A 20,729-nucleotide genomic window follows, 5' to 3' on the forward strand; every position below is an offset into this window, starting at 1 on the left:
TCTCGACCACCATTGTAAAGGCGAAACTGGGATTGCCCACACAACCACCAACCATCTCAGCTTTTCTTGCTTTGAGCTACCCGTCGGCACTGCGCAAAGTAACAGGGAAGCAAGCAAGTCGCAGTCACTCCGTGCTTTGCAGAACAAGGAGCGCTTCAGACTCTTTGCTGGCAACTTCCTTGCTTGGCCTCGTTGTCCAGCTGTCACCCCCGACCTGCTGGCGCAGAAACAGAGAAAAGCCGGGTCGAAAATAGGGACGGCTTCCCCATTGATTCGCCGTCTCCCAAGGAACAACCCCCCGCTATTGGCAGGGGTGCCCAGGCCCAGACATCCACAATTCTTGCCTGGAGGTGCTTTCCTCCCAATAACAACTCTTGTGAGTATGACCTCCCGCCAACGCCAACGACCTGCAACTGGCCGCCGGCTTTTCGCTGTTGCTGTTGTGGTTTCTTGATCCTTCACATTTGCTTCCCATCCCACTCAACACCGCATACCTGTATTTCCTCAGTATTTGCGTTTGATCCACTCTCCTCTCTCCCCCTTACGAAAAGAAACCGAGCTCGACTCGTTTTGTCGCCCGTTTTCTACTCGCGACAGACCTCAGGCGCCTCTTTGGGAAGGGTGAAGTCTCCCTACTCGAACAACCTCTTTGCTGCCGCTCGGAGCTGGGTCTCACTTATCCTCGGATTCAAAGGCTAACCTGCATCTCCACACAGGACCATGTCTCTCCCCGAAAGGCCTGCAGCGACCTCTCCCTTCGAGAATAGGAATGCCTACAGAAACTCGCCGTCGCGACGGAATCGTCCGGACGATGTCGAGACTGGAGGCTACTATCCCGTAGGAGGGCGACCTCAGCACCAACGTGGGCAATCAGCGACCTCTTTCCCCGAGACAATCTCAACTCCTAATATCAATACAGAGAACCAGCCTCTATCCCCGACCTACGACTCGCCGGCTCCAGGACCCTCGACTGGCGACCAGGCTTTCACGAGAAAGAGAAGCCTGATTCGACCCGAGCGACATAGAATAGACAAGGACCATCCCAACTACTACTACCGTAAACATGCCGCCAACATGAACGTTCTGCCCTCGGCGACCGGAAACGATCCGATAGTCGAGGATATGGAAGGAACGACCGACGTTTCTGGGCGCTCGCAAACGAACGACAACTTCTCGGATGCTTCGCCACCACGAGGAGTTAACAGCAGACAGAACAGTGGCGAGGAAAAGAAAGGACATTCGAAAACTAAGGCTAAGCGCTTGAGTCGCCACAAGTCCGGCAAGCTCACCAAGGATGGCAAGGGAAAGCGGCACAAGAATAAGCAGGTCGAGCAGATCCGTCCGCCGAGTTTCTGGAACGTCTACTGCGCCATCATCACCTTCTGGTGTCCAAACTTTATGCTGAAATGCTGTGGTATGGCCTCAAAGGAGCAGCAGAGAGCTTGGAGAGAGAAGATTGGCTTGATCAGCATCATCTTGCTCATCATGGGTTTTGTCGGTTTCTTGACTTTCGGTTTCACTCAGGTAGTGTGTGGAACCCCGCCGCCGCGCCTCCAGGTCAACGATGTGGACAGCGGATACATGATCTTCCACGGAACTGCCTACGACTTGACGCGCTCCCGTCACCCTCCCGCCGATGGCGTGCCCATGATCAACAGGACTCACGGCGCCAACGTCTTGTATGACCTGCCCGAGAAGAACGGCGGGAAAGACGGCAGCTTCTTGTTCCAAAACGTCAACGGCAGATGCAAGAACCTCATCACTCTGGCCGACAACTCTGATGTCCCAACGAACAGCAACGGTGACCTGGCGTGGTACTTCCCTTGTACCGTCTTCAACCAGGACGGCTCGTCCAAGCCCAACCTGACAATTCCTTATTACCTTGGTTACTCCTGCCATACGACGCAGAAGAGTCGCGATACGTTTTACCTGGACTTGGACGGTACCGCCGATGTCTACTTCACGTGGAATGACATCAAGAACAGCTCCCGAAACTTGATTGTGTACTCTGGCACTGTGCTCGATCTCGACTTGCTCAACTGGTTCAATTCTAGCCAGGTCAAGGTACCAGATCGTTTCAACGAGCTCAAGGACAAGACTTCGGCTGTGAACAAGGCCATTCGTGGACGCGACGTCACCAGAGCTTTCCAGGCCTCGAGCGACAAGCAGATTGCCGAATGCTTCGAGGAGATTATCAAGGTCGGATCAGTCGACACTGACACTGTTGGTTGCATTGCGTCCAAGGTCGTTCTCTACGTCTCTTTGGTTCTGATTCTCGCTGTCGTGTTGACGAGATTTGTCCTCGCCGTCTTCTTCCAATGGTTCATCAGTCGAACGTACGCCGCGGCCAAAACATCTCAGACCAAGGACAAGCGCAAGCGTAATCAACAGATTGAGGACTGGTCTGAAGACATTTATCGCGCACCTCCCAGGCTGCCTGGCGATATCGGAAGCAGCGTTAACGGCTCTTCTGACCGGACGAGCAAACGCCAGAGTACCTTCCTGCCCACAACGTCTCGGTTCTCCGCTGTCTACGGAGCTGGCGCCGCACCGCAGGCTGGTGGACGCAGGATGCCTACCACCATGGCCAGTTCAGGTGCTGGCAGCAACATGATGCACTCCAATGCCATGTACCGCCAGGGCAACGACAGTCGCACCAGCTTCCTTCGCTCAGACCCCTACACCAGCAACGTACCCTCAACTGAAGGTCCTGGTCCTGCAGGCTTCATTCACGAAGCTGTTGTGCCTCAACCACCTGCCGACTGGATGCCCTTTGGTTACCCCCTTGCCCACACCATGTGCCTTGTCACCGCCTACTCCGAGGGTCATCTTGGTATTCGAACCACTCTCGACTCTATCGCCATGACCGACTACCCCAACAGCCACAAAGTTATCGTCATTATTTGTGACGGCATCATCAAGGGCAAGGGCGAGTCCATGTCTACTCCTGACTACTGCTTGGCAATGATGAAGGACCACACCATTCTTCCCGAGGAAGTAGAACCCTTCTCCTACGTTGCGGTTGCTAGCGGCTCCAAGCGACACAACATGGCCAAGATCTACTCTGGCTTCTACGACTACGGCAACGAGTCTGCCATCCCGCTCGAGAAGCAGCAAAGAGTTCCCGTTCTTCTGGTTGTCAAGTGTGGTACGCCCGATGAGGCGACCAAGTCCAAGCCAGGCAACCGTGGCAAGCGTGACAGTCAGATCATTCTCATGTCTTTCCTTCAGAAGGTTATGTTCGATGAGCGCATGACGGAGCTCGAGTACGAAATGTTCAACGGCCTATGGAAGGTCACGGGTATATCGCCCGACTTCTATGAAATTGTCCTCATGGTCGACGCCGATACGAAGGTCTTCCCCGACAGTTTGACGCACATGGTCTCTGCCATGGTCAAGGATCCGGAAATCATGGGTCTTTGCGGTGAGACGAAGATTGCCAACAAGCGTGACAGCTGGGTTTCCGCCATTCAGGTCTTTGAGTACTTCATCTCCCATCACTTGTCCAAGTCTTTCGAGTCCGTCTTTGGTGGTGTCACTTGTTTGCCCGGTTGCTTCTGCATGTACCGCATCAAGGCGCCTAAGGGAGCCCAGGACTACTGGGTCCCCATCTTGGCCAACCCGGATATTGTTGAGCACTACTCTGAGAACGTGGTCGACACCCTGCACAAGAAGAACTTGCTTCTGCTTGGTGAGGATCGATACCTGACGACTCTCATGCTCCGGACCTTCCCCAAGCGTAAGCAAGTGTTTGTGCCCCAGGCCGTTTGCAAGACCACAGTGCCCGACACCTTTGCCGTATTGCTTTCACAGCGTCGACGATGGATCAACTCGACCATCCACAACCTGATGGAACTGGTCTTGGTCCGTGACCTTTGCGGTACTTTCTGCTTCAGTATGCAGTTTGTCATCTTCATCGAGCTCATGGGAACTCTCGTCCTGCCCGCCGCCATTGCATTCACCTTCTACGTCGGTGAGTATTCAAAATGCCTATTCTGTTCGATACCCAGCTAACAATTATTCCAGTCATCATCTCTATTGTCAATTCGCCTCCGCAAATCATCCCCTTGGTTCTGCTAGCTCTGATTCTTGGACTTCCCGCTGTGCTCATTGTCTTGACCGCTCACTCCTGGTCGTACGTCGTGTGGATGCTTATCTACCTCTGCTCGCTGCCTCTTTGGAACTTTGTCCTTCCCACGTACGCATTCTGGAAGTTTGACGACTTCTCCTGGGGAGACACCAGAAAGACAGCAGGCGAGAAGACGAAGAAGGCCGGTCTCGAATATGAGGGCGAGTTTGACAGCAGCAAGATCACGATGAAGAGATGGGCCGAGTTTGAGCGTGAACGCCGGACGCGCAATAACTACTGGGGTTCCAAGGAGAACGTCGTCGGAGGTGGCAACACCTGGTCGGCGCCGCTGGGCCACCAGTACCAAGACGAGTACTACTCTGACGCATAAAAAGCAAAATCACATACGGCCGGGCGTTTTCTGTTTCAAAGCATGAGGATATACTTAACTGGGGACTTTTACGAAAAGGCGCACATCACATGAGGCCTCGTTTTCACTTTTCTGATGATGAACCAAAAGGGGAAGGGATGAGCATTGCGTATAATTGAATGGCTCGGCCAACTTGTAATAAAGGAGAGAGAGAAGCCGGGGTGGAGCGAAAATGTATTGACACTGTTATTTATTGCCGCAACTTCAAGCTTGATTCTTAATGTTTTCCCGAGTCTGACGTCAATGTCCGCTACCTCACAGCGTTCGTCGCCTTGATGAAGAGGCGAATGAGGGTATTTCCGAGATTCATAGAGGCCGCTGCCCGGTACGCGGGATGGAAGACGTCTCACAAGGAGCATGTTCTCCAGTCCTTGGAGAGATTTCCCTCCACGAGCCGATCGCATCGGTTCGCGCATGCATCAGCATCGCGAATCATAGGCCACAGTACTGAACATCATTCTAATTTGCCCGGTCGACATTGCCAACATAACCACGGTCCATGCTTCCATCCATGCAAAGCTTTAGCAGGAGAGAGAGGAAAGAAGGCAAGGTTTGCGAGTCTATCACTTGTTCACCCTCCATTGCCTCCGTTGCCCTTGGATGATTATGTCTAAGATGACTCGGCCGAGAGAGCAAACGCCAACACTCCGGGCGTTTCTTTGGGAGGGATTTCTTTCTCGAATTATTGGAGGGGGATAGATAAACCCATACACACATACACACATACACTACACCATACGCACGCATATCTTCTTCCATATCCACTACTCCCACACACACACACACACACAATGTTGGGAAAGAAGCAATATCGGGGCGTACATGTCGTGTCACCTCGCAGCGGGCTGTGATTTGACGGGTTTGAATGAGATTTTCGTGTTGCGAGGTATGAAAGGGAGGCAGGCACACTGTACACTGTACGCACAGACAAGTGAAAGGGAAGAATGAGGAAGAGGGTAGTTGTTCTTTTCTCCTTTCTCGTTTTTCTCGCTCTTTCTCATGTTGGCTCCCTCATGGACGGATAGATGAGTAGTATCAATGCGCAACGATTTTCGATCCCGTTGACTGTTGCTTAGACTCGGCGTGGACGAATGTGTTCAGCACCCTCTATCCAACAGGACCAACAAGCGATGCTCACTAAACATTTTTTTTTTCGCCTCCCATCGCACATGGAAGTCGCGGAATGGGCAGGGGGTAATGGGGGGGAGGTTGGAAATTGAAAACAACGCGGGACGGATCTTATTGCCAGTTGGACCAGCAATGAGCATGACCAGGTGTGGGAGAAATCCCGGTAAACCGGTGAGATTGTGGAGAAGGGTAGGAAGAAAAACAAGGGGAAGCCTCCCGCCGACGGGAACGGACGGACGGACTGGAAGTCTGGAATGAGAAAGGGTATGGACGATCAACCCCCCGAGATAGAAAAGGATGTTCTAAACACCACACAGACTTCGGACCGGGGGTTGGCGGGCATCAACAGTTCATAATGAATAGGAGGGTGACTTGAGAGAGAGGGAGAGAGGCTTGTTAAGAAGTGTACAATAGCTGCAGGTAGCCGAGACATTGGTCCATACCCAGTTTCGCCCGTGGCACTTTGCATTTTACCGTCTGCAAGTGTCTCTTTTCTTTCCTTGGCCGCTCGCATTCTCATTCGCGTCTCTTTAAGTATCGTCCCTAGCTATTTGCGTTCGTTATTCGCGGCAACGTTGCGGACTTTGCTAGTCGATTGACGATTTTACGCACGGCCTTTGGCCCGCCAAGCTTCGCCGGTGGGATCGGGAGAGACTTGAAGGACCGGAGACCCCCCTCCTCCCCCTTTCAGACCTCATCACTGTTGAGTATTTCTTTTTCCACCTCATATCCGGCGTGGTTGTGGGGTGGTTGTATGCTTCTACCCGAGGCGCAGGGCCACGAGTTTAGGTGGTAGCTTGCTGTATCGGTCGTTCAGGTGTGACCTGGCCCTGGATTTCCTTCCAGTCCCGATTACCCGCCACTCGACTTATTCAGACTACAGATGTTCACAGGCCAAGACACGAGACGAACACGAGTCGATGAGCTGGAGCGTCGATGACAAGTACAACTTCTCTTTCGACATGGGTAGACAACATCGGCGAGAAAACGGCTAGCAATCATGACAAGCGGCCATGTCGATTCCTGTTATTGGCAAGGTTTCCAGACCTCCGGTTGCCAACGTACATCGTCTGAGAATATGGATATGGATACAGAATGCGTCTTCAACGGGGTCGGCCGATGGCAACGACAGGATCTTGGTCTCCAGCGGTCTTGATTTGTCCAAACCTTCCGGTCCTGGTCAGTCGCACTCACGCACTTGCTGAAATATCCTGCTTGCTGACGGAAATGATTTGACTGGAGCTGACAGGTCTTGTGCACTCGCATGTAAGCACCAACTGTGTGGGAGAATTTGAGAAGCGGTAATAGCCCTCCCTCCCCTGCTGTCCCTCAAGTTACTGCTTACACATCAGGTAAGGGACCGGGCAGGTAGAGACAACGGGTAATGTCGAGCGCTGGAAAAAGAAAACAAGTGCGGAGCTGAGGACCGGAGTCATGGAGGAAATGGGTTGTGAGAGGTTAAACTCGACAAGCGCATGCTGTCGAATGTGACTTATCATCCCACAACGGTCCTCCTGTCACGCGCGCGTGGCTGGGGCCCTTGGAGGTGGGCTCCGATGGTCGACGGGCTGGCAGGGAAGTTTGAGGATCCGGATGCAGTCGGGCTCTTTCGGTAGGTCGATGCGGCTTGATGAATACTGATGAGGTTGCAGCCGGGTCAGATGTTGGGTAGGATGCTTGATTCACGGGTTATGTCAGCTTCTATAGGTGTGCCTGGGTTGGTGAGTGCGTAGGCAAAGAACATGACCACTCGATGGGGTTAAAGGACGCAGAACATTGCAACTTGCGAGAAGTGTCAGCAGCGCCAGCTGTCAGTTCTATAACACCCCATCGATGTTCCGCATATCTGGTTGCAACTTGATATAACCAGGAAGCGAGCGGGGAGTCAGGGGATCGACCACCGAAAAGAAGTCGCAGCCTGTATCCTCAGGGACTAAGACCTTTACCCATTGTCTCTGCTGCTAGGTGGCAGTCGGTGAAGGTCTAGTCATTGGCCGTTTTCCTATTTCAACGACTTACATGAGTGGGCTAGCATCCCGGGATGCCCAGACCCGAGCCCCATGGGCCAGAGACGAACCCCGGGTGACAGATCACATCGCACGCATTCGAGACCGGGCGAGCCCTCGACGCACCTTGAAAGATGCGGATTTTGTCAGAGTCGAATATGACTGACACAAAGTGATCGTACGAGGTGAGCAATGCCAGATGGTGGTCTAGGTAGCATGCCTGGTAAGCCGGAGGAGGAGGAGGGAAGAGGAGGCTCAGAAGCTGAACACGATAAGCGCCAGGTTGAGATCCTTTTTGAAGTGGTAAAGATGGGCCATCGGATTGCGACGGGTGGTTGATTGGATCTCGGGGTAGGATCTGCGGTGTCGAGGAGGCTTGCGGCAGGTCAAAGGTTTATTCGCGCACTAGAATGAGGTCGGGACGCCATTGTCGAGGTGGGTGGCTTCTTTGCGTCTGCTCATGACCAACTAGTGCAGTGTGAGAGTCAGTTTGAATCGAAGCCGTTGGATGCCATTGCTGACCCGTCACAACGGCACCTCGACCGTGACGTCAGGCAAGCCGCAAAGCTGAGGGAGCAATGCAACAATGCAGGCCCTTGAGGCCCACGAGGGAGAAGGGCACGCCGCACAAAACATGTGCAGCAACCTGGAGGTGAGGTTAGGTGATGTGTGTGGGGGGAGAAGCTAGAATGAGAGAAGGGCATCTCCATCTTTGCCTTCATCGGGTGGGATATCCGTACTATTCGGCATTGAATTGAAAGCACTCACCCCCACTGCCTTCTACTTGCGGCGACTTGCCTTTACTGCGCAGGAAGATAATCTTTTGGGAAGCAAGCCAGCAAGGCACCCTTCTTGTGCGACCTGAGGTGGCAGGACGGGAGCGTGAAGCTTCGGCTGGCTGGCCAGGTGGGAGCTCCCGTCCAGACTCCAGAGCGGCAGAGCGGTGCTTGGTCTCATTCGTGTTCGGCCTGTATTCGAAGCAAAAGGTGTATAGCAGTCCCGACTCCCAAGGAGCGAGCCAGTGGCCCATTTGTGCCAGCCCAGCCCAGCACACGCACACGCACACACACACAACACACCATTCTCTCGTCAGAGTCAGCCATGCATATGATATTGGGAAGTGGCGTCCCATAGCATCGCTTGTCGCACACTGCGAGGCAGCTCATGCCCAGGCGCTTTCCAGACCGAGCGCCCCTTTTTCTCAGCGGTTCGCTCCCTCGTTCTTTACAAAGATGCAAGAGAGGTGAAAGCGAAGCCACGCCGCACAGCCCGAGGCCAAGTGACCTCCAAAAGACAAGACAAGATATGGGCCTGGGACTGGGGTCCACGTCGGCAGGACAAGCCTACGAGGTTGGCTGGTGAGAGTGGGTGTACACCCCCGGCATCGGTGTGTGGAGATATCGCTCGCCATTGCTCTTTTGCGCCTCTATTCGTACGAAGGGCTTCAGCAACCCGGTTCAATCACAGTACAGTGTCTCGCTTGTGGTTCCTTTGAATGCCACTCGACTGCTATGGCTGGGCCATTGTTGACGATTCCAGCTCTGTGGATTTCGTCTCAGGAATGAAGCCATTGGGGCAGCAAACCGCATGGGGTCTAGAGAACAATAGCCGCCATACTTCGCACTCTGTGTGGTCGGAACACAGAAGGTCCGCACACTGTAGATACCTTGAGGTAAACGTAAATGTGCCAGGTTTTGGCTGTGAAGTGTGTGTGTGGTTCTCCTCATGCATCATCTGCGATTGAACTTGTGCTTGCTAATGGATTGGAAGGTAAAAGTTGGCGTCCGAAGACGGTAGTAAGAGCTGGGGGATCAGACCCTGTCACAGCACACCGAGGTTGAAAGGCCGAAGGATTATCGACTTTGAGTTAACCGCGAGTACCTTTGGTGTGGTGCATGATCCACGTGAGACAAGGTATCTTTCCGTGGCGAGAAAGTACCTGACTTAACATGCCTTGAGGTAAGCGTCGTGGTAAGGTGGTGCCGTGGTGCCTGCCCCAAGGGGGTTCAGTTGCGACTCAACCAACTCGCCGCCTCGCGCTGCTGCTGCTATGCTAGGTAGGCCCGGCTGAGGAATACCTAGATACCTTGGGTAAGATGCTGCCTTTCACTGCTCCATTTGGCTGACGCGCCTTTTATTTTATGTTATGTTTTTTTTATTTTCTACCGGTATTATCCTTTTCCTTTGCTACGGGCTGCTTGCCAACACCAGCGCTACGCCGCCAACACCCACCCACCCACCTGGCGCTCCCATACACAGTAAGATAGGTACCTTCCTTACCTTACGTAGGTAGTACCTTGGAGAGTACCCACTGCCTGTCGGAGTTGTCCTCCCTTCGCTTCCATTGGAATCCCAGCCAAAAGACATCCCGCTCGGGTCCAAGTCCCGCTCCCGCCCTGCTACAACACCACTGCTGAGGTGGACTCGATCTCGCCGCCTATCCGCCTGACCGCATTCCCAGCCCAGCATCCACACCAAACGGCCCTCCATCAGCGCCCTCATCTTTCCGCATCGCTCTTTCATACTACCGCCGACAACGTCCGCAACGACGTCTCTGAATCTTTGCACGTCGCTCACACGCTGCTTCTCTCGCACACTGGCGTCTGCCACCACTTACTCGAGCTCAGCTGTCTACCGCCTTCAATAGAGACGTTGCACACCCTTTCTACATTGGCGCCGGTTGGGACCTAGTGTGTTTGGTTTGGAAGGAGAAGGAACAAGAGACGGGCCTTGCTCAAGTTGGACGTCTGACTGGCAACACTGACTGCTGCCTTGTCCACAGAGGTGTCGGCTCTGGAGGGAGACAACCTTCAACTTCCATTCGCAGCCGCAATAGCAACCACAAGAGAGGACGCATCTATCCGACCCGACCACGGGTGTTTCTCTCCCTTGTGCAGCAACCCTCGATGTTCTTCGATCCACCTACACCGGCTACGGCACACAATTGAAGAGACCACAATGCGGCCGAGGACCTCGGAAACGGCATCCCAGCCTTCTCAGGCTCAGGCAACATCCGTTTCCTCAAACCATCACCAAGCACTCGGGTCCGCCCCGCCTCCAGTCGATACTTACTCCGATCAACAATCACCATACCACCTGCACCGCGAACCCAGCCAGCAGCAACAACAGCCTCACGACCCGCCGACACATGGGCAAGCAGCGTACTCTTCTTACAGCCAAACATTTCCCGTGATACCCTCATCCTACTATCACGAGCCCGGCTCGTTTATACACGACGACTACGACGATTACGAAGACTACGACGATGACGACGACGAAGATGTGGAGGATGAAGACGACGATCTAGACATGAGCGACAGCGATGGAGGTGCTCCCTTGGACCACGTCATGACAGTTACCAGCCTCTTGTCTCCCATGTCCGACAACGAGGCCGAGATGGACCCCCCTCAATCGTTCTCAGAGAATCATCACTTCGACCAACCCGCGCATCCGCCACAAGAGCAACACACGTCCACGGGGCCGCCTGCTCATATGGTTAACTACTGGAACATATCGATTGCAGCCGGCCAAGCATATCTTGATCCGATAGCAGCCCATCATCCGACCCCGCTTGATACGACTCCTTTCCATCCCATGCTTCATGCTGGAGCCATGGATGATGACGACGACGATGATGTTTTCTATCCACCTGTAGCCGAGCAGCTTCAGCAGTTCCAAGCAGTGGTTGCCAATGAGGACGAAATAGCATGGGAAAATGCAGGTCCGCCGGCCCTCAGCAATCCCAACCCAAGCACCCTCGGCCCGGAAAATCCTGGTCTGACCGATTTCCTCAAGGGCTGGGCCTGGCGTAACGGATTTCAGTCCCGAGGACCTAGTCCTGGAATTCGTCAAATCAATGCACAGGTCTCGCGGGATGTCACGCGCGTACGATACTCGGACTTGGAGGGCGACGCATACGACGCGCAGGGCATCGACTGGGAAGCCTTGGGGGTGACACGTAAGAATGCTCGAGAGCGGAGATGCCTGGACTACAAGAACTACACCAACAGGACAGATTCAGACATATGGGCAGTAAGTCGCCTCATGGAACATGGAACAAAACGAACCCAGAACTGTAGCTAACACGATGATCACAGCCCCATCTGCCAGACAGGATTATACGAAATACCGAAGATTTCTTCAGATTTCGTCGCATGGACGTCCGTCAAAATGTTCACCTCGCCCATTTCCAGTTGCGCAATATTCTAGCATGTGCTGGACGCAGCCATGCCTTCTACCCGGGTCAGCGAGCCGTTCACCGGATCAACCCCGTATCTGGCGAGAGCGAAGTGGCCATGGACCTGAACGACATGATTGGTGTCCAGATTTCAACTTTGGACGCCAACTGCGGTATCTTGATTGCGGGTACTTTCAACGGAGAGTACTGCATGCGAAACATTTACAGCCAAGACAAGAAGTACACTGAAGGACAAATCACCAGCCACGTGAGTGGCATAACCAACCATTTGCAGATCCATGCTTCCAGGAACTCATCCTCACCGCTGGCCGCCTTCGCGTCCAATGACCAAGGTTTCCGTGTCATGGATGTAGCCACCGAAAAGTTTGTTCTGGATACGCAATACGGCTGCCCTATCAACTGTTCAGCTCTATCCGCTGATCGTCGTTTGCGTGTAATGGTCGGTGATAACTACAACGTCCTAATTGCGAACGCGGATACTGGTGAGATATTGCAAGAGTTGGGAGGCCACCGTGACTTTGGGTTCGCGTGTGACTGGTCAGACAATGGCTGGACTGTTGCAACCGGTTTCCAGGACATGAGCGTGAAACTCTGGGACGCTCGAATGTGGACCAACTCAGACGGTACCAGCAAACCACTCACCACGATTCGCTCAGAGATGGCAGGTGTTCGCAGCTTGAGATTCTCTCCCACGGGCAGCGGCCCTCAAGTCCTCGTAGCAGCCGAGGAAGCCGACTACGTCAACATCATCGACATTCAAAGTCTAGCCCACAAGCAGACATTTGATATCTTTGGGGAGATTGGAGGTGTCGAGTTTACCAACGACGGTCAGGACCTCAATATCCTCTGCATGGATCGCACTCGTGGAGGGCTGGTACAACTGGAGCGTTGCGATATAGCGTCCAGCTCCGAATTTGAGTACGCACATCAAGCGGCGGCCATGGACCCATGGTGGAGATCCACCCAGAGCGGAATACTGTCTGATGCAGTGGTTCAATCAAAATTGTCGGCTCAGCGAGAAAGAGGGTACGACATCTTTGATGATTTGGAGCCTTTTTGAAAGGATATGATACCCCCGTTGCCATCAGCTACATCTGACAATTTTGGCTGCGTCGGGGACGCGTTAAACTACTTGACGGCGGCGTTCTGACATTATTTCGGCTGCCACGCCGTGGCAACACTGGTCAATTTGGCGTTTACTTACGAGCTCTACCTCGGTTTTTGAAGCTTCGACCTGCCCACATTCGATGGAATGTGTTCCACATATAGAAAGTGCCAGTGCCTCGATGCGCTGGCTTGGGGGAAAGACGGTTGGGAAAACTTTCTATGGTCCGAGACTTCTACAAGCATCATTTTCTTTTACTTTCTTCATATTTTGGCAATCAGCACAGCGTCGTCACTGTTCATACTGCATGGAGGGGTTTATAACGACGTAACGGAGGGGCAGTGGGAAAGGTAAAGGACGCAAGGCATCGGTTGGTGTCTGCTGGCTTTCTTGGCCCTTTTTCTTGTCCGCAATATTCTTACTACGGACGTGTCGGTATTTTACTCGAGTGTGTAGAAGCTGACATCAGTTTCCTGGCTGCATTAACTTGTTTGGCACGGCGGGACGCGCGGATACACATTACATCTTCTCTTGACACGATGGATGAGAACCTCGGGACCTGGATTTTTCAGCATTTTGGCTTCATTTCTGGGGAGTTGGTATTTTTATGGCTCGGTCTGTTTACTAGAAGATAGGTGCATGAAAAGGCCAGAGAGGGGGGGAGAGAGGGATTGGGATTAATCCATTGCGGGAGGGCGATATGGAGAGCGGAATATATCCCAATAAAGACGTTGACGAAATACCACTTTTCATGACCTTGCCTTGTTTGTATGTGCGTTATTGCTTTTTGTGGTTGTTAATTTTTTTATTTCATTTTTGGCCTTTTGTTCTCCCCTTCATCTCATTTCTCCTTGTTGGACATTACGTATTACTTTGGGGTATGCGAAACGTCCCAGCCCGAGTTCACTTCACGGACCAACAGTTCGGACGAGAACATGAGATCAAGATCGGGGGGGGGGCGAGGGGTCAACTGCAACGTCATGCTACAGATGGACTTCTTGCCCCTTTGAACATTGGTGTTGGTAGTTGATTACCCCCTTGAAGGAAGGCAGAGAGATGGAGATGCGTGATGGGGAGGACAGTAACAGACTTTTTGTTCTTTGTTCTGCACAATAACCCCCTTTCTGCGCTGCCTTGTCTTTTTTGACCTTTTGCGGAACACCATGGAACTTGTGAATGAGGCCTGGATCTAAGTTTGCGCCGAATGCAGTACGGTTCAGGAGAGGTTCACATATGTGTTCAACTATTTAAGGGTCCGTCTGGGGTACTACATTAATAATGACGTTGGCAAGGTATATCGAGGTATGTATATTTATACAAACATTCTCCGAGAACATGGCATGACCTCCCATACGTGAATCGAAATGGAGCATACACATACATATATATATACAGAGATAATTAAGCTAGAGGCAATATATATAAATATAGATCTCGAACCCGTAGGGAGGAGGGATCACTTGAAGTCCTCTACTATTTGCGGGGGTGGGGTGGGGTATCCAATTGTCATTGTACACTTGAAAGGGAAACGTTGCAAATCGTCTTCGTTGGAAAAGAAGGGGGTTTTCTTTGTCTTTTATCTGGATTCATGGGTACACCTCAAGGCAACGTCGGAGGGAGAACGGTTGGTCTCTTTTTTGTGTTCAAGTGCCGAACGTTGAATTAGAAAATAATTGGGGGGGCTATCCATTTGTTGTCTCCGATTTCCCTTACTTGTTCCTGGTCTCGTGATGCTAATTCTCTTTAAGCGGAGAAGAGGTCACCGCAGCCCCAGGTGCGCTCGCAACCGCAGGTGCCGGGGTCCTTCCACTCGTCGTTGTGGAAAGAGAAGAAGACGGTCTTTCCACCGGCGAGCTCCTTGATAGAGGCAATGGCGGTGGCCTGCTCAGAAGTACCGGGGCAAGCCTTGCCGTTGCAGTTACCGCCGGAGGGCCATCCGCACTCGAGGTTGTAGGCGGGCTTGGTGCCGCAGATCTGGGAGCTCTCGAGGAGCTCAATCTGGCCCTTGACAAAGGTACCGGCGTCGGTGGCAGCAGTCTCGGCGTTGAAGTAGGGGTGGATCTGACCTCCGACAACGTCGATAACGTCACAGATCTCGGAGATGACATCAGACTGCTGCCAGACACCAACGGTCTCGGCGGTGGTGTAGGGACCAGAGTAGCCGGCAGCGGTGATGGCGGCCTTGGTGGAGACGATGAGCTGCTTCAGGGAGCTGGCGGAGCAGCGGCCCTGGAAGATGCACTCGTTGCCGATGACGACGAGCTCGACCATGCCCCACTGCTTCCAGGCGGTAATAGCGTCAACCTGGTTCTTGATGTCGGCGGAGTTGGGGTCGCAAGACTCCTTGACGAAGATACCAATGATCATCTGAAGGCCGTACTTCTTGCAGGCGGCGCCGACGTTCTCGAGGGTGCTGCAGTCGGTGGAGTAGACACGGACGGTGCGGAAGCCGGAGTTCTTGATGGTGGAGATGTCGGCATCGACCTGGTCAGCGGTCTTGCAGGATCCAGAGGCATCCTCAGAGAAGGGAGTGTAGGTAATGGCCCAGTGGTCGCCGTTGTTGCCTCCGAGGCCGCCGCCGGTGGCGGGGGCAGAGGAGGAAGGAGCGGCGGCAGAGGAAGTCTTAGCCGTGGTGGGAACAGGCTCGGGGGTGGCGACGGCAGAGGTTGTGGGAACGGGAGCGGGGGCCTGAGTGGTGGGCTTGGCAGCCTCGGTGGTAGGAGCAGGCTTGGGGGCCTCAGTGGTGGGCGCAGGAGCAGGGACAACGACCGGGACGGAGCTGCTGGTGGGCTCAGGGTTCTGGCTGGTGAAGGGGCAGACAACGACGACGCTGGTCTCGGTGATGGTGGTCACGACGGGAGGGCGGACGTAGGTACCGGGGACGATCTCGGTGACGACGGGGTAGACGCAGGTGGTCGGGGCGGTCACGGTCGTGGTGGTGGGAGCGATGGTGTAAGTGCCAGGGGTAGGGCAGACGTAGGTGGTGGTCTCGACGACGCTGGTGACAACACCATCCTTGGTCTTCTCGGTGGCGTACGGGCAGACGACGGTAGTGGCCTCGACAACAACGGTGGTGACACCGCCGATGGTGTGGACACCGGCAGGGACCTTGGTGGTCTCGGGAGCGCAGACGGTGGTGGTCTGGTTCACGGTGATGGTCGTGGCCGGGAAGGTGTAGGTGCCCGGGGTAGGGCAGAGCTCAGGGACCGGAGTCGGGACGGGCACCACGGGCTTCGCGGTGGACGTGGGCTTCTCTGCGGCCTTGGTGGTCGCAGGCGCGGGCGCCGAGGGAAGGGCGCTGGCGACGGACTTGCTGCTGGGCTTGCTGGGGGGGTTGGGAACCACTGTTGATCGTCAAGTCAGCACAGAAAGATCGATACAAGCTTTATCCACCTCCGTACCGCCCAAGACTCTGTAGGGCTCCAGAGCAAGGTTGTTTCTGGATAATGGATGAGAGTGAAAGTGAGTGAGAGACATACGCGTAGGCTCGCCATAGATGGTGGTGTAGATGGTGGTGCAGCCGGGAACACAGACGGAGGCCTGGTCAGCGCCTCTCTTGAAGAGGTCGGCGTGGGCGTGACGGTGAGCAGCGGCGGTGACACCGGTGACGGTCGCGGCAGCGACTGCGAGGATGGAGCCCTTCATTGTGAATTAAGTTGCCTTTTTTTCTTGAGTAGGGAATTGAGTATTATCGACTTTGGGAAGCGAGTGCCCGCTAAAAGAGTGAAGCGGTAGTGAAGGTTTGCGCGTGTAGAGACGAAAGGGACGACGAAACTACGTTGACGGCATCAACTCATTTGACGGTGTTTTCGTAAGGGAAGAAAAAGGGAAAGAGAAAGAGGAGGAAAGAAAACTGGCGGGACTGGGATGTTATTATTGTGATGGTGGTTAGATTAGGTAGAAGGCTAGTATCCGTACTTTCATGGGTACGACCATGAGAAGTCTAGCATGTCCCCGGGGGCCCTGGGCCGGGGTGTGTGCGCGAACGGTGTGTGTGTGCCCACTTCCAGATGGATGAATGGGCCAAAGTGCGGGCAGGCTAGCGTCCAATGACCTTACATTGGATGGCATTGGGCCATTAGGTTGGTAGTCTGGCTGAGGAGGGGGGGGAGGGACTGGAGAGACTGTGTGTGTATTCGTCTTGTGTATTCTATGATGCTGGTGACACTTGTTTACCATGGAAGTCGGGGAGCCGTTGGTGACCACGAACTGTGGTTAATTTGGCTGCGGGAAAAAGAAGCGTTGGGCAACGTGTAAGAGCAACAACACTATCCCAAACCAGACTGAGGGGTTTCTTGTGTTTCTTACGGATACAAGCAGCAACTCGACAGACAGCAAACAAGCCCCTGCCCTCAGCAGCAAGTCACAACAGAAAAGCTGAGGGACAAGGAGGTGGAGAGGTACCACTGTGTAGGAGCCAGAAACGAACCTCAGCTTCAGAGAGTCCCAGACTTCTGGTGGAGTGTCTGGGGATTATCGGGACTAAGGGCTTCGGGAAAAGCAAAAGGACACTGACGGTTGAGGATCACAACGGAGACGTTACCATCCGGAGAGGGCTTCGGTCAGGGGCTTGAAGAAAGGATACGGGCTGGCAATCTGGATTGGGCTTATAGTCGAGTCAATGAGATGACCCGAAGCACATTGGCCACGGTTCGTCATGAATGACTGTCAGACTGACAGCGCAAGGAAAAGGGAGGCGAAATGGTCATCCCGGTTAAGCATAGTTGGGGGGGTTATCGGTTTGGGCTCTTGGAAGACCGTAAGGCGGGAAGGCCAAGCAGATCCAGTCCATAGGCGGATACGACAGCAAATGAGTGAGTAAAGGCGTGGTCAGGTCCCCTTGGCCAACGGTCCAACCGAATCCGCCGTCGACGAAGCCTAGAGGTGCCAAAGAGAGAGTCTGGGCTTGGAGGGGATTGAGAGACATTGTGTGGTGAAAATGGGCTCGATGTTTGTGAGTGACTGAGAGTGTGTGGTTCGAGAAAGAATCCAGCCTAGGCTGGGCTCTCTTGAGTCCTGCATCAACCATTGGCGGAGGGCCAAAAAGAAGCAACGTAGAAGGAACGGCCGACGGTGAGCACGATGCGAGTACCACACCATAATGTCTCTCTTTCTCTCCTTCGTACATACTCCGTACACACAATGGAATAAAACGGGTTTTGGATGTGAAGGAATATGGAAGGATGCAGACCGTAAGGTACCTTACCTGACTGTGTACGTACTGCATAGTAGAAGCTAACAGAGGCGGAGCTGCAAGGTACCCGAGGTGCCTAGTCCACTGAGATGGCTGATTAGGGAGGGATCGGCGGGTGCAGCGGGGGGGAAGGAGCGAGTTGGACCTTGTAAGCTGCAGTTGCCTCCCAGCTGGAGGAGCAACTTGAGAAGGGGGGAGGAGCGAGTGGTCCGTCCGGGAAATTAGCTAAGCGACATTAGACACTTCCCAAGCACCAGACCCAGAAAATGAGATGAACCTCCCACTCTTGACTCTTGACTCTCCTCCTTTCCCAGCCAGGGAACCTTCTTTTTTTGCGCCCATGCCAAGCTTGTTTACTGTTTACGCTAGCCCCCGGTCCATCCAGTAATCCAGGAACACACCTCACCTCACCGTCAGTCACACGGTACTTACACTAGTTTGTACACCTCACCGTCGCGCCGCCCGTTGTTTCCTTGCACTGGTGACCTCAGACCTGACGCTGTCCATCTCGCAGCAAGGTCAATGCTCACTCTCGAGTCTCGTGCCCTCTCATTGGTATCGGGCTAATAATCTTGATGACAGTTTATTTTCGTATCGTCAAGAAGGGGGACCCTTTCAACAAGGGTTCCCTCCTCTCCTGCATGGACGGTCGAAGAAAACACAAACCGTCGCCCGGGCCTCCTAACTTCCGTACAACTTTTCCGCCCTACGCTGATTGCGATGATGATGATCCGTACGAATTAGGAAAGAAGAATAAGATGAGATTCGACTCTCCGAGTGGCCGTTTCGTCTGACTTGGTCAGTCCATTGTCTTCTTCCATTTTCAAGCGCGACAATTCCGATGAACCACCCACTACGGAGTGCAATGTACGGATACATCAGGCTATCAGCCAATCCCGACTTCTCGCGGATGTTAATGCACCCCGCCATCCCATGGATCCTGAACCTCGTGTTCGTGGCTGATCGCCCGGCGCGCTTCGGCGGCAAATTTGATGCCTCTCGATGGACCATCTGCACCCTTCGATTCTCGAGATCACGGCTTCTCGGAGAAGCAATCTTACGGTTTGCTAGAGAAAATCGATGGTGCGTCACCGAGAGAGATGATGGTCACGAGATGCTTGAGCTGGTATGCAAGTGAGCCTTGAAGTGTGCATACTTCTCCTTTCAGGTATAGTTTGGCTCGATGATTCGTACCTGCATCTGCCAGATGCAAGGCCCGTCCGGAGGCAGAAAATAACCCGACGGCCTACTTTTTAGGCGACCTGGGCCACCAACCATCCAGACAGATTGGCGCATGAGACTCGAACTAGACTCTGAAGTCGCTAGACTATCTGAAGCACTAGAATACGCCTCACCAAAAAAAGGTAGTCGAAACACACCGTTCACCTCGCAACTAGTCTGCTAACAACTGCTCTCTGTCTGCCGCAGTCTGTCTCTGGCTGTTCCAAGTTTCTTGCCACGCGGGGTGGATCTCCAACGGCCGGGGGGCTTGTTATCATCGAACGGTTCTCTCCGCATGTTACCGTACGGAAACACAGACTTGAGAGCGCATCTCGGGATACGGGATCTTCAACGAGACTACAGAGTGCGCATAGCATCTTTTACACTGCGGATATCTATGTCGATTCGTCGATGCCCGTTGAAACAAATCTGCAATCTTCCCAAGCCCAGGAACGCCATCATCAAGCTCAGCCATCGCACAAACACTCTCCACCGCACGCGAGCGAGCGCCCCGATGACTTGGACAATCGTCGGGCACGTGCGCCTCCTCCTTTGGTTCCTTCCGGTATAAACGGAAACTGCCAAAATCTGAAAATAAATAAGAGCCTTTTGTCGCGAAGGAACAGGAGCAATTGCCAATCCGACAGACCGTGAGGAAGCCTCAGTAATGACGGTATTGTACCTACGTCAGCACGTGGTCAGGTAAGGTAGCACTCCTGCACAAGTCTAAAATGTTGAATCACGCTTGATTGTGAAGGGCAAATCACTGCACAAATAAAACACCCCGTCGTCAGTTGTGGATCCCATTTCCCGCAACCCCTTTTTTTCGCTTTCCAGCTCAACGGCCTAGCCTGGCAGCCAGCTTGGCCAGCTTCTGCTCAACTCTCAAGCCTTGGCCCGTCCCTCTGCGCTGAAATCTCTCTCACTCACCCATCTCCGCCTCATCCCCCCCAGACAAAATGCCGAGCTGAACCAGACTCTTTTCGGGCGGGGACTCGCGATCCCCACCACCCTCTCGTATTCCCACCCCGGAGGCCCTAAGACTCGCCAAAGAAGCAAAGTGCAGGCAAGTTGGTCAATGGTCAACAAGTTACAACGCAATATCCCGGTCTCTGCACAATGCGTGCAACGTGCAAGCTGCCAGCATCAACGTGTCTGGTGAGCCTTGACAACCCATTCAACCAACCCGAGGAAACATTATGCAGATCTATTTCCCAGAGTGCGCCCAGTGAAGACTGTCTAATCTCACCAAAATCTTCCGAATTTCCCATCAGAGCCATCGACTCTCAGCGCCAAGTCAAAATGGTACCGGGAGAAAGTGTCAAGAGATGAGTTTCCAGACTTGACCTGGGCTGGAACCTCTTTGAGTAAATGATTT

The 20,729-nt window shown here is 53.6% G+C and overlaps 3 protein-coding genes across 3 annotated transcripts; 2 read left to right on the top strand and 1 right to left on the bottom strand.

Annotated features, from left to right (window-relative positions):
• Window positions 1-1,074: 1,074 nt before the first annotated feature.
• Window positions 1,075-4,460, top strand: CHS3_1 (Chitin synthase, class 3; the record flags this gene model as incomplete). Its single annotated transcript, XM_053187932.2, has 2 exons — window positions 1,075-3,973; window positions 4,027-4,460. 2 exons carry the CDS (start codon window positions 1,075-1,077, stop codon window positions 4,458-4,460), a joined length of 3,333 nt encoding a protein of 1,110 aa, XP_053055436.2.
• Window positions 4,461-10,591: 6,131 nt separating this feature from the next.
• Window positions 10,592-12,891, top strand: N0V96_002034 (uncharacterized protein; the record flags this gene model as incomplete). The annotated part of the gene is made up of 2 exons (XM_065756412.1): window positions 10,592-11,665; window positions 11,731-12,891. 2 exons carry the CDS (start codon window positions 10,592-10,594, stop codon window positions 12,889-12,891), a joined length of 2,235 nt encoding a protein of 744 aa, XP_065614781.1.
• A 1,788-nt stretch (window positions 12,892-14,679) lies between these two features.
• Window positions 14,680-16,581, bottom strand: N0V96_002035 (uncharacterized protein; the record flags this gene model as incomplete). Its single annotated transcript, XM_053187930.1, has 2 exons — window positions 14,680-16,280; window positions 16,416-16,581. 2 exons carry the CDS (start codon window positions 16,579-16,581, stop codon window positions 14,680-14,682), a joined length of 1,767 nt encoding a protein of 588 aa, XP_053055434.1.
• Between the last annotated feature and the right edge of the window lie 4,148 nt (window positions 16,582-20,729).

The sequence above is a fragment of the Colletotrichum fioriniae genome, assembly GCF_027942845.1.
Source record: "Colletotrichum fioriniae strain IMI 355084 chromosome Unknown scaffold_2, whole genome shotgun sequence".
Taxonomy (NCBI): Eukaryota; Fungi; Ascomycota; class Sordariomycetes; order Glomerellales; family Glomerellaceae; genus Colletotrichum; species Colletotrichum fioriniae.